This window comes from Dipodomys ordii, unplaced genomic scaffold, assembly GCF_000151885.1.
Source record: "Dipodomys ordii isolate 6190 unplaced genomic scaffold, Dord_2.0 Scaffold234, whole genome shotgun sequence".
NCBI classification, from domain to species: domain Eukaryota; kingdom Metazoa; phylum Chordata; class Mammalia; order Rodentia; family Heteromyidae; genus Dipodomys; species Dipodomys ordii.
The window spans coordinates 1,540,687-1,553,735 of NW_012267450.1; the positions used below are offsets into that span (position 1 = coordinate 1,540,687).

The window sequence follows — 13,049 nt, forward strand, 5'->3', positions numbered from 1 at the left end:
CTGTCAAGGACACAGGGCCATACATTTATACTTCCTAGCAATGATACTCATTATTAAACACCTATAAAGGAGCAGAAATAACCTTCCTACAGAACATCTTAACTACAGATAAACTGGAAGGATACAGAAACTATAATTTAAAAAAAAAACCCTAAAACTATAGATTCATCGAAGGACTCTCGTTGACAATATTGACAGGTAGCAATTAGCCATAAGCAAAGTAAAGGAAACATAAAGGAAATTTAAATTCTATGAAATCACAGCATCTGTCAGACAAAACGCTAACAAAATTTTACAACTTAAATGTGACTACAGTCATGGAATGTCACAAGGCGAGTTTTTGAGAATTACTGAAAGGCTTCACTCCAGCCTAAGGTGAGGTAATACATAGTTACTGGAACTATTAGATAGCCCTATAACTTATCTATATGACTCACTGCTGAGAGGACCAATGTAATTTAGTAGACCTACCCCAACCTTTGGGACAGTGATTATATACTTCAGTCTAGTGAAAGTGTAGTTGTAACAGGTACTTGTAACTGTTTTTGCTGCCAAGATTAACAAAAAGCAGGACAAAATCTTAGTGTCTCTGCCTCCATTTTATATCTGTCTTTCCTCTAAGCCTTTCTCTCTACAGTCACTTTACAATCACTTTGGCTTCCAGAAAAGACAGAACAGATCAATAGCATCTTTACAAGGGACTGAAATTATCCCTAAGGAACAGCAGAGTTTTGCAAGACAGATCAACTCCCAAATGAAGATGATTACCTACTGAGGAGACTGCATCTTGGAGCAGGAGGAATTATCTCATGGGAACCAGACTGCTCCCTTGAAGTGATGATTTTAGTGATAATTTCTCAGGAACCCCCTAAGAATGAGATCTAGTTCTTATTCTTCTGGAATTAGAACTCAGACATGAGACTCCATGCGTACATTTGCCCCTTGTCCCCTTAGTTTAAACTTAATGTTGATGCCTGAATGTGAATATGAACTGAAGACAGCTAAATTAGAATTGATTCCATCTTGCCATGTAATAACCCCCTTTTCCTGCTCTATCCTTTCCTAATAAGTTTTCTTATCCTTTTTACTATGTTTCATGTCTTGCCTGAATTATTCTTTCTCTAAATACAAAGAGCAAGGTAGATAGCTATGCTGACTTTCTAATAACAACTTACATCATTAGCATTCAAGAAAATACTTGCAGAAAGATTGAATGAATGGACGAATGAATGACTTGGTTTCATTTCTCATTTGAAAAAGGCATAGTTACTTTGGGAAGGATCAATAATAATAGATCAAATTGACAAAACTGAGAAACTCTTGTCCATCTCTATACTGTTTGGGACCCATGGAACCTTCCAGAACCTCATAGAATCATAGAAACATACAGAACCTCCCACTTCTGGGAAAGTAACCCATTGCCTTGTGCAGGATGAATACACAACAGTGGCAAGTGGCCAGTGGCAACAGACTACACATTTTACAAAAAAGGTTAAGCGATGGTTGGATGATTAAGCTTTGGGATTACTAATGTAATGCTAAGCAAGGCCATCAGTGGTATCTATTTAGTGGATAACTCTGGAACACTGAGCAAGGAGAAAAAACAGGGATTGAAGATAGGAATGACTCAGAAAAGGGCTGCAACAGTGGTCTTTGTGTTCTGTCTTCATGATGTTCTGTCTACATGATTCGTTCCACAAGTAATTGTTAACTTACTGTTAAGTACTTAGCACCTCTAAAACCATACTACCTATTTTAGAGAGATAAACAGATGGAGTCCATCCACCCACCAAACTTCATTTCTAATAGAGAAGGAAGACAATAAACAACAAATATACATAGTTATTTATAACTTTGGTAAGTGCTAAGAAGGAAAAATAAGGGATGCAATTAAGTGTGTGTGTGTGAGAGAGAGAGAGAGAAAGAGAGAGAGAAAGAGAGAGAATGCATATAATGTTGCATATAGTCATATAGTGTCTGTTACAGTGAAATGGAAAGGCAGTCTATCCTCAGGCACACCTGAATTGGATTCTGAAGGAGGAAAAGGAAGACACAGCTAGAAAAAAGGGAAGGAAGAAGTCTCACCCTTGAGACTGAACAGCAAGAGGACAATGATTCAGAGCAGGAAAAGCTCTGTAAGAGGAGTGAAGAGGCTCCGAGTAGAAGGGACAAAGACTGGTGTTGTGACAGCCAGAAAAGTCTGAACTGCAAGGATTTGACAAAAATCAAGGAACTCTCAATAGTAAGAATGTTGTAATCAAAAAGGTAACAGCTATGTTTCTTAAACCTATTTTCTTAGCTAGGTGCTAGTGGCTCACACCCGTAATCCTTACTACTCAGCAGGCTGATATCTGAGGACCATAGTTTGAAGCCAGCTGGGGCAGAAAAGTCCATGAGACTCTTATCTTCAATTAGCTGCAAAAATGTGGAAGTGGAGGTGTTGCACCCAAGCCTTGAGTTCAAGCCCCAGGGCTAGTGGGGAAAAACAAAACAAAACCAAACAAAAAAAAAAGACCATTATCTTTAGGGTGGGGTTTGAGAATTTACCTTCAATACAAAGTGGTACTTACTCTAAGTAAGTGTGTTGGAATATGCATGTGTGCAAAAGTTTCCTTCTCAAATGATGCTAGTGGTTACTCCCAAGAGATCCAGTTCTCAGATTGATGAGAAATGCCAAATACTTTTTTTTTTTTAAAACGGAGATGACATTGCACTTCCCATTCAGACTGTTAGAGAACAAATTAGGAAAGGCTAACAATTACCTAGCAGGAAACCAAATCCTGGCTCAGGTTATCACTCACCACCTGACTCAGTCCTTACTGAAGACTAGTCTAAGAATTTATTTTAAAAGATGCATTGATGAAGGAATAGGAGTAGGGAATTATTTTTTTAAAATAATAATAAGGAATGAAAAGCAGTAGCATGTATCATTAATATCAGAAAAGTAGTTTTCTTTTTCTTTCTTTTTGGTCAGTCATGGAGCTTGAACTAAAGGCCTGCGTGCTATCCCTGAGCTCTTTGCTCAAGGCTAGTGGTCTACCACTTTGAGCCATAGTACCATTTCCAGTTTTCTGGTGGTTAATTGAAGACAAGAGTCTCACAGCCTTTCCTGCCTGGGCTGGCTTCAAACCTCAATCCTCAGATCTCAGCCTTCTATGAAGCTAGGATGTCAGGCATGAGCCACTGGCTCCCAGCTGAAGAATTAAGAGAGGAAGTTGTGTTTCTTTTGATCATCATAAGTAATCAAGAGCCCAGCACTGGCGGCTCATGCCTGAAAATCCTAGCTATATAGGAGGTTTAGACCTCTAGGTCTCTCTCCAAGGTTTGAAGTCAGCCTGGGCAGGAAAATCCATGAGACTCAGCTCCAGTTAAGCACCAAAAAAGCTGGAAGTAGAGCTGTGGCTCATGTGGTAGAGCACTAGCCTTGAGCAAAAAACCCCCAACAACTCAAGGACAACACCCAGGTTCTGAGTTTAAGCCCCAGGACCATCACCAAAAAGAAGAAGAGGAAGGAGGAGGAGGAAGAGGAAGAGGAGGAGGAAGAAGAAGAAGAAAAGGAAGAAGAGGAGGAGGAAAGGGAGGAGGAAGAAGAAGAAATTGGGTTTATTGAATCCAATTTGTGTGTGTGTGTATGTGTGTGTGTGTGTGTGTGTGAGTGTTTTCACTGTTCTCAGCCTTTAGTATAGTAGTTCTTAACTCTGTATATCCTGGAAAAGAGTGCAGTTACAGTGGAAACCTTCTGACTAGAACAGACTCTAGACCCTGCTTGAGTAGGGTGCTCACCCACAGAAAGCTACCCTAGCCAGTCTTCTTTCATTCAAGTGTTTTCCAATGCTAAATATGAAAGCTATCAGTCTATCTTTTCTTTTCTTTATTTTTTTGTTTTTGGTCCGGTCGTGGGGCCTGAACTCTGGGCCTGTGCGCTGTCCCTCAGCTCTTCAGCTCAAGGCTAGCACTCTACCATTTGAGCCACAGTGCCACTTCTGGCTTTTTTCTTTTTGCTTATGTGGTGCTGAGGAATCAAACCCAGGGCCTCATGCATGCAAGGCAAGCGCTTTACCACTGAACCACCTTCGCAGCCCCCAGTCTATCTCTTCTAACTTTGAGAAATTCATTCAAACCTTCTGGGCTAATGATCACCCAAGATTTTAGAGCTTGCAGAGCTTGTAAAAATACTCTTCTCCAAACTTTCTGCTCTTTGATAGTAAGTAGAAAGTCTTTGAGTTAGCTGAGGGGCCTAGAATAGCTGTCCGCACTCCCTAGTCCTCTTCCCTTCTCCCTATATTCCAGCCTGGGAGCACACACTCTGAAAGACATATTCTAGAGATTCTTGCCTTACCTAACTTTTCTGGTATCAAAGGTTCTTTGCAGAAATTGGTTAATCACTTGTAGGAAACTAAAGCTAGATCCTTATATAGCACCCTGCACCAGAATTAACTCCCCCAACAACAAATCCTCAAAGAAACAACTGCCCAATAAATAAATGGGCTAAAGACTTAAAGAGAAACTTCTCTGAAGAGGAAAGAAGGATGGCCAATAGACACATGAGGAAATGCTCAACCTCCCTAGCCATTAAAGGAAAACAAATCAAAACAACATTGAGATACCACCTCACCCCAGTTAGAATGGCTATAATCAAGAACCCTAATAACAACAGATGCTGGAGGGGATGTGGACAGAAGGGAACCCTACCACATTGTTGGTGGGAGTGTAAACTTGTTCAACCACTTTGGAAAGTAGTATGGAGGTTCCTCAAAAGACTCCACATAGAGCTCCCCTATGATCCAGCAATCCCACTTTTGGGCATTTACCCAAATGATCACAAACAAGACCATACTAAAGCTACCAGCACAACTATGTTTATTGCAGCATTATTTACCATAGCTAATGCCCCTCAGTAGATGAATGGATCAAGAAAATGTGGTATATATACACAATGGAATTCTATCCCTCCATCAGAAAGAATGACATTGCCCCATATGTTAGGAAATGGAAAGACTTGGAAAAAATTATATTAAGTGAAGTAAGCCAGGCCCAAAGGAACATAGGTCCCATGGTTTCCCTTATTTTCAATAACTAGTATATGTCTGAGTCAAGCAGAAACACTCAGATAAGTCGATTTTAGGCGAAATGAACCCCAAGATAAGGACCCAAATGTTTTTTTCTTTCTTGCTATTGTTTGTAACATATTTGTAAGATATTTCTTTGTTGCTTTGTATGTCCCTCCCCCACAGTATAACCCCTGTTTTCACTGTATTTGATGTTGGTATAATTTGGGGAGGGGAAGGGAAAAAACAAATCGTTTAAATAGGGATACAGGTGGACCCACTGCAACAATGAGATGTACAAGACATGTTGAAAATTGAACTTTACAACTTTGGTGAGGGGAGGTGGGGAGAGAGGGGATGGGGAGATAGGAAGGGATGGTAAGGGGAAACAAAGGAGGAGGTAACAATGCTTGATAAGAAATGTACTCATTACCTTGCCCATGTAATTATAACCCCTCTGTACGGTATTTTCACAATAAAAAAAAAGAAAGAAAGAAAGGAAAAAGAAAAAAAGGTTCTTTGCAGAATAAGAACTTAAATTTAGCCTGGAGCCGGTGGCTCACGCCTGTATCCTAGCTACTAAGGAGGCTGAGACCTGAGGATCACGTTTCAAAGCCAGCCCAGTCAGGAAAGTCCGTGAGACTCTTATCTCCAATAAACCAGTAGAAAACTGGAAATGGTGCTGTGGTTCAAGTGGTGGAGCGCTTGCCTTGAGCTGAAGAGCTGAGGGACAGCCCCCAAGCCCATAGTTCAAGCCCCACAACCAACAAAAACAGAAAAAAAGAATTTAAATTTATCTACTTGTAATTATTAGTCTAGACATCTGTCTCTTTCCAAAACTGAATTGCCATAAATGTGCCTCTATAGGACTCCCAGCAGAACATCTGGCCTGGGAGGTTTATTGAGAGAATATACAAAACAGAATCAATGCATCCTTTATATTCAGCTGGGACACCTCAAATTCATACCTCAAGGTGTTAACTAGCTGCAGCACCAGTTGAAAATTGTGTTAATGAATCTCAACTTCAGACAATGAGTGGCAGCTGAGGTTCAAAGCCAGCTTAGACAGAAAGTTAGCAAGGTTCCATCTCCACAAATATGTCAGGCAGTGATGACACTTATAATCTCAGCTATGCGGGGAGCATGGGTAGGAGGATGCCAATCTGAAGCTGATCCAGGGCAAAACTCAAGACCTTATCCACAAAAATAACTATTAACGAAAGCAAAAGGAAATGAACTAGAGTTACGGCTCAAATAGTTAAACACCTGAATCTGGCAAATGCACAGTCTTGATTTCAAACTTCAGTACTCTCCAATGCCCCCCCCAAAAAAAAGAAGTCTTAACACTGATAACTTAACCAAGATTTTGGAAGTTGGCCTTCTGACGTGACCAGCAAGAGTGTAACCACACTGATGAGACTTAAGAGGTTCTCTGTGTGAGATCCAGCCTTGTCAGCATTCACCTCAGTATGGTACCCAGCCTCAGATAGTGATACAAGTTAACAGGAAAGCTCAAGCAGGCCAGTCAGGGACTAGTGGCTTACACAGCTTGCAGATAGCTGGACACTAAGCCAAACCTGCCTGACAATAAAATGGGAGCAAAAGACTACAAAAGAAAGAGGAAGCACAAAAGAGGAAATAAGGATGGGGCACTAAATCTACGGGTCATGACCTTATAGGAAACAAAAAGAAGACCCACCAAACCAATCAGAAAGTCCTCTTCAGAGACTCCATTCTCCCAAGACGAAGCTCTGTAGCAAAAGATAGCTGAGATGGGCTGAAGTGCCATCTTCCTATGGCATGATCTCTTTCTCTGCCATGTCTTTTCTAATAAACTTTCCTATTCTCTTTACTTACATTCCTATCTTGTCTGAATTCTTCTCTTGTTAGACCTCAAGAGCCCAGGTCAACTTTGCTGCCCTAAATTTCCAATAATATATTTGGTGCATTGGCCTGGAGGTTAGGAATTAAATACGTTTTCGGCTGACTTGAATCACTAAAAGATAACAAGAGGTGATCTTAACCAACAGCAGAAGCACCTGGCAAAACCAGTTCAGAAATGCTGACCAACAGGAAAGAAAGGTCAGTCCCTAATAGACCTTCTGGGATTTCTCACTGTTTTCCTTTTTAACTGTATAATGTCTAGCCTTTGATAATTTGCCCCCTCAATCCCCTTCTGTGGATCTCTAGTACTGTGGATCAAACTTACGGTTTTTTGCTAGGCTGGTGCTCTATAACTAGAACTACATCCCTCCTGCCCCTTTTTTGCATTGGTTGAGAGGTAACTTTTGAGGTAGGGTCTTGCTTTGAACTTAGACAGGTGCTTAGATTGTGATCCTCCTACTTCTACTTACTCATGTCACTGCAGATAATAGGTTCAAGTTAATGCACCCAGTCACTGTGCTTCCTCAGTAGCTAGAATAATAGGTGTGTGCCCCGCCATTGGTTAAGACGAAGTCTTACAAACTTTTATGCCATGGCTGACTTCAAATCATAATCCCTGGATCTCCACCTCCTAGGTAGCTAGCACTTACACCTGACAAACTTTTAGAAAAATTTGTTTAGCTCTCCCACAACATTAGCAGTTTCAGATTAAGCCATCATGCTTTTGAACCTTCTTAGGGAGGGTTCAGGGTGTCAACATTCAATCCCCTTGCTCTTTCTGCCAGAAAGTCCCAATGAAGACACTCCTGAGAGATCCCCTCCTATCCTAAAGATAAGCCACACTTGGAAATGTCCCCTGCCCAATGGTCCTCCCTTCTCCTGCTGTAGTTCCAGTCCTGTCTACCTTCAGACATACACAGAGGTGTTACATTGTTACATTTCTTCAGGAAGAAAAATAGTTCATGTTCTCTTACAGAGGGAACACCAACTACTATAAGGTAGACAAGCAGGACATTGATCCTCCTTGTTCAGTGCATGTAGCCATCTTGGCAGGGCAGCCTATGAAGGATCTAAGGAAGTCATGGTCAGGGGCTGAGGAGACAGGTTGCTGGTTCTGACCAGCAGATTCCAGAACTACGAATGAAGAGATGCTCATGCAGTGATATCTAAGAATATTGTTATTAAATAATTAATATCCCAATGGCCACCATGGGGTGAGGAATGAGTTTAATCGACAGACATGGGTAAGCTGCTCTTCTTTCTGCCAACCTCTGCTATTATGGGTTCAAATCAGCCCCGTGCAAACTTAAGAGGGGCGGTGCTTAACAAAAGGCAGATGACAAAAAGTCAGGAAGCTTGTAAACAGTTTCAACAAGGGAGTCATGATTTCCTCAGTAAGATAGATCCATACAGTAGCTCTGTCTTTTGACAGGAATGAATACAGAAGGTCAATGGTTTTCCATTATATCATTCAGACTTCAAGCACATAATCACATCTCCTGCAGCCGGTCATAGCTCCCACAAGGCTCTATGGCTCATACAACAAGTGATACCAGCTCTCACATATGCAAAGCTTATTTAAGGAACTGGTGATGGGGACGAAGAAAGGAGGCATTGCTACTAAAGTGTAGTTGAGGAGGTGGGAGAGAAGGGATGGTAGGGGAAAAACAAAGGAGGAGGCAATAATGCTTGATAAGAAATGTACTCATTACCTTGCTCATATAACTGTAACCCCTCTGTACAGTATTTTCACAATAAAAAAACTTATTTAAAAAAAAAGAAAAAAACCTTAGCCCTGTGATACACAGAGCCACTACACATACCTACTGGTTTATCTTATCACTGGGAACATTGTTAAGAAGAAAAGACAAGACCTCACAGAGTAATTCAAGTGATTGATATAACATGTCCAGTGAGTTTTTTTAATAGAATTACTATTATTATTATTATTTGCCAGTTCTGGGTGTTTGATCTCTGGACCTGGGCACTGTCCCTGAGCTCTTTTACTCAAGGCTAGCACTCTATCACTTTAAGCCACAGAACCATTTCCATTTTTCGGATGGTTAATTGGAGATAAGAGTTTCACAGGCTTTCCTGCCCAGGCTAGCTTCAAACATCAATCCTCAGATCTTAGCCTTAGTGGCATGAGCCACTACAGCCTGGTTCAAAGCCAGAAATTTAAAATCATAAAGACAGTTAAGTCATGAAAAATCTGAAGTTTTAACCCTTATCGTAGTTTTAGCTAAGGACATCACACCTAGAAGCAAAGTAAGTAGGTGCAAGAAATGTCCTTTGGGTTTTAAAGAATTCCTTCCTTCCCATCCTTGAAAGTAATACTTTTATCTCAGGCAACTAGACTCTCAGAGGCCTCTACAGGATCCTCTGGGGATCACGATTCACAGAAGGCGGCTCTCTCTAAGGAAACTGCATCCCACCTTTCTCTCAAAGCACAATTTCATAGATCGCAGATGGTTCTCCAGACACCTGAGGAGCTGGAAGAGGGACAAGAAAGCAGGCTGCCTCTCATAAAGGCTAAGATTCAACCGTCACAAGGTAGATGAGGAAGACTGCCAGGCAGCAGAAACTTTATCACATGTCTCAGTTTCCTGACTCTGATTCTTCAAGACACTCAGCCCTGGCTCCATTTCAAACTGGCTAAGCAGCCTTGCTACAGGACAAGGCTGGCATCTGATCGCCCTTCCAGAAGCATGGTTCTTCCCTAGACAGAAGTCTGTGGAAATGAGGAGTTTTCTGCAAACTGAGCACAAGTACCTCTTATGAAGCCAAGTCGTATGTTTCTAACTTTTCTGGTCCAGGGTGTCCAAAAACCTGAGTGAAAGTGCTTAGAACTAAGATGGTAACTACCAAAGGAGGAAGAGATCTTGGGAGGTAGGGACCTTGTTAGAAAAAGGCACGGGGGACAAGAGAGAATTGTGACCTACCAAAAATACCACAGCCTCTGGATGGAGAGGGCGCGCACACAGCACCTGGAGCCACAGCAATCCTCATAGGAACGGCATCTGCAGGAGAGAGGGTACAGGCTGGTCACCATTCTGCATAGGAAGGCAGTGCTGGGCCGATCATGTGGTATCACCCACATTTCAGTATAAGCATTCTTGGAAGGAAAAAAAATCACAATGGATTCCTTTGGGGAAGACCTCACAACCAGAAATGGCACTAAACCTGCCAACTTTGTACTGGAAGGATGCTCTGCATTCGACCAATGGCATGTTGATCTCTGCTATCTTCAGTTCCTATGATGGAATAGCTAGCTAGCTATATCTGCCCACTAAACCCGTCAATGTTAAAACAAAGGTTATGAAAGTCAATGGCTCAAGTCTGTTATCATAGCTACTTAGGAGGCTGAGATCTGAGGGCCATGGTTCAAAGTTAGCCCAGTCAGGAAAGACTCTTATTTTCAATTACCCAGCAAAAAGCCAGTAGTGGAGCTATCGCTCAAGTGGTAGAATACTTGCCTTCAATGAAAAAGGTCAAGAACAGAGTCCTGGTCCTAAGTTCAAGTCCCAGTACCAATATAAAAATTAATTAATCAATTAATTGATTTTTAAAAACAGCAGTTATGGAGTCAAACCAGTGACCAGGCAGCTTACCAGTGCCTACTCTTGCCACTTACTAGCTTCTGGCAAGAAAATGATTTGTGGCAAGTTACTGACATCTACAGAGAGCCTTAGTTTATTTATTAGCCAAATGGTGGAATGACTTCATTTGTAGGCTATCATCCTTACATAAAATGTTGATAGAATTATTACTGCTCATGCTATCTCCTTCCTCTCCATCCTCATTCATGGTTAAGGCTTCGCCAACCTTGACTCATGACATGCCCAGATTCATGACCCAGAGGTACCACTTAAGAAGGGCTGCAGATGAGTCCTATCACAGGCCTCCTATGGCTCATTCAACTTCTTCAAAATTCCTACCCTTCCCTAACAAAACTGATGCTGCTTTTAAATTTTATTTATTGCTTGAGCTCATAGGCTGGATGCTGCTCCTGAGCTTTTGTTTTGTGCTTAAGGCTATTGCTCTACCACTTTAAGCCACAGCTCAACTTCTGGCGTGCGTGCGTGCGTGCGTGCGTGTGTGCGTGTGTCTGTGTGTGTGTGTGTGTGTGTGTGTGTGTGTGTGTGATTAATTGGAAATAAGAATTTCCTAATCTTCCCTTCCCGGGCTGGCTTCAAACTGTGATTCTCAGATCTCAACCTCCTAGTTACTCAAACTAGGATTACAGACAGGAGCTAAGTTTATTTTTTAAAGTAATTTAGTTGGTGGTGGTAGTGGTTGTGGGGCTTGAACTCTGGACCTGGGCACTGTCCCTCAGCTCTTCAGCTCAAGACTAGTGCTCTACCACTTGAGCCACAGCACCACTTCTGGTTTTCTAGTGGTTTACTGGAGATAAGAGTCTCACGGATTTTCCTGCCCCGGCTGGCTTTGAACTGAGATCCTCAGATCTCAGCCTCCTGAGTAGCTAGGATTACAGGTGTGAGCCACTGGTGCCTGGTTTACAATTTTATTTTCTAAAGGGAAATTTTATCTCACATTTTTAAAGAGAAAAATGTTATGGTAATTCAAACTCTTTTATTCTGCACCTGGGTATCTACAGAGAACCTGTCACAAATACAATTTGAGTCCAGGTGAGCATGGTTAGGGGAATGCACCGTTCTCAATACTATGACATTGATCACATGATTGTGATGTAAGCTTCTACCAATTTTTTTCTTTAAAAATTAAAGTGTCTGGAAGAAATATATAATTTGAGCTATTTTGGGTGCTAAATTTGTAGATTATTGAAGTCAAATAGGCATTTCATGTAATTTTTTAAAAAAAGGTGTAGGTCAGGGGCCAGTGGTAAGTGCCTATAATCCTTGCTACTCAGGAGGCTGAGATCTCAGGATCACAGTTGGAAGCCAGCCCTGGAAGAAAAGTCCCCATGAGACTCTTATCTCCAATTAACCACTCAAAAAACCAAAAAACTGTGTGGAGTATTAGCCTTGAGCAAAAGAGCTCAGGGATAGCACCTAGGCCCTGAGTTCAAACTTCACAACCAAAACAAAAAGAAAAAGGAAAAAGTGTAGGAAATATGAGACATTAATAAAAATGGAAAGTATCAAGATTAGAGGCCTGAACTGGGTGCCAGCAGCTCACACCTATAATTCTAGCCACTCAAGAGGCTGAGGTCTGAGGATCACATTTTGAAGCCAGCTGAGGCAGGAAAGTCATGTGACTCTTATTTTCAATTATCCAGCAAAAAAGCCAGAAATGGAACTGTGTTTCTATGTTTCAAGTGGTACACCAGCCTTGAGAAAAAAAAAAAGCATTAGGCTGAGTTCAAGCCCCAGTACTGGTGCGCGCGCACACACACACGCACGCACGCACGCGCACACACACACACACACACACACACGAGGCCTGGATGTTGGGAGAACTGGATGCTAAGAGATAAAGCTATCTTCTTTCTGGTTACATTTGTTATATCTGTTATATTTGTTATATTTCCTTCCTTTTTTAAGTTCTATTTTATTTTAATTTTTTGTGTATGTGCTGGTCCTGAGGCTTGAACTCAGGGCCTTGTACTCTGGTTTTTGTTTTTGTTTTTCACTAAAGGCTAGTATTCTACACTTTGAATCATACCTCCACTTTCAACTTTTTACTGGCTAATTGGAGATAAGAATCTCACAGACTTTTCTGCCTGGGCTGGCTCTGAACCACAATCCTTAGATCTTAGCCTCCCAAACAGAATTATAAGCATAAGCCACCAGCACTGGCTATTTTATTTTTTATTAATATGTATAAATAAGATTCAAAGTGTATTTCAACACAAGCATATGGAAAATCAAGAGTAGGTTAGGTTAGCAAGGCTCTGGGTTTTGTTGAGAACCTACCCGCATAAACAAAATAAATCTCTCTCACACATTCTCTCTCTCTCTCTCTCTCTCTCTCACACACACACACACACACACACACACACACACACACACACACACATCATTTCATTCCACAGCCAGTACGGATATTTCCATATCTAGTTTTTCATGGCCCACGGACATGATTTTTACTGCTGATATCTGAATTGTTATGACTTTGAGAAGATGCTCCCAAAAG

The 13,049-nt window shown here is 41.4% G+C and overlaps 1 protein-coding gene across 1 annotated transcript in view; it reads right to left on the reverse strand.

The window, feature by feature from the left end:
• Vopp1 (vesicular, overexpressed in cancer, prosurvival protein 1) overlaps positions 1-13,049 on the reverse strand; it is a 73,524-nt gene that overhangs the window by 10,918 nt on the left and 49,557 nt on the right. Inside the window, exon 5 of the mRNA XM_013035969.1 lies at positions 9,875-9,952. Within this exon, the coding sequence (XP_012891423.1) occupies positions 9,875-9,952 (78 nt within the window). The remainder of the gene's footprint in view (positions 1-9,874; positions 9,953-13,049) is intronic.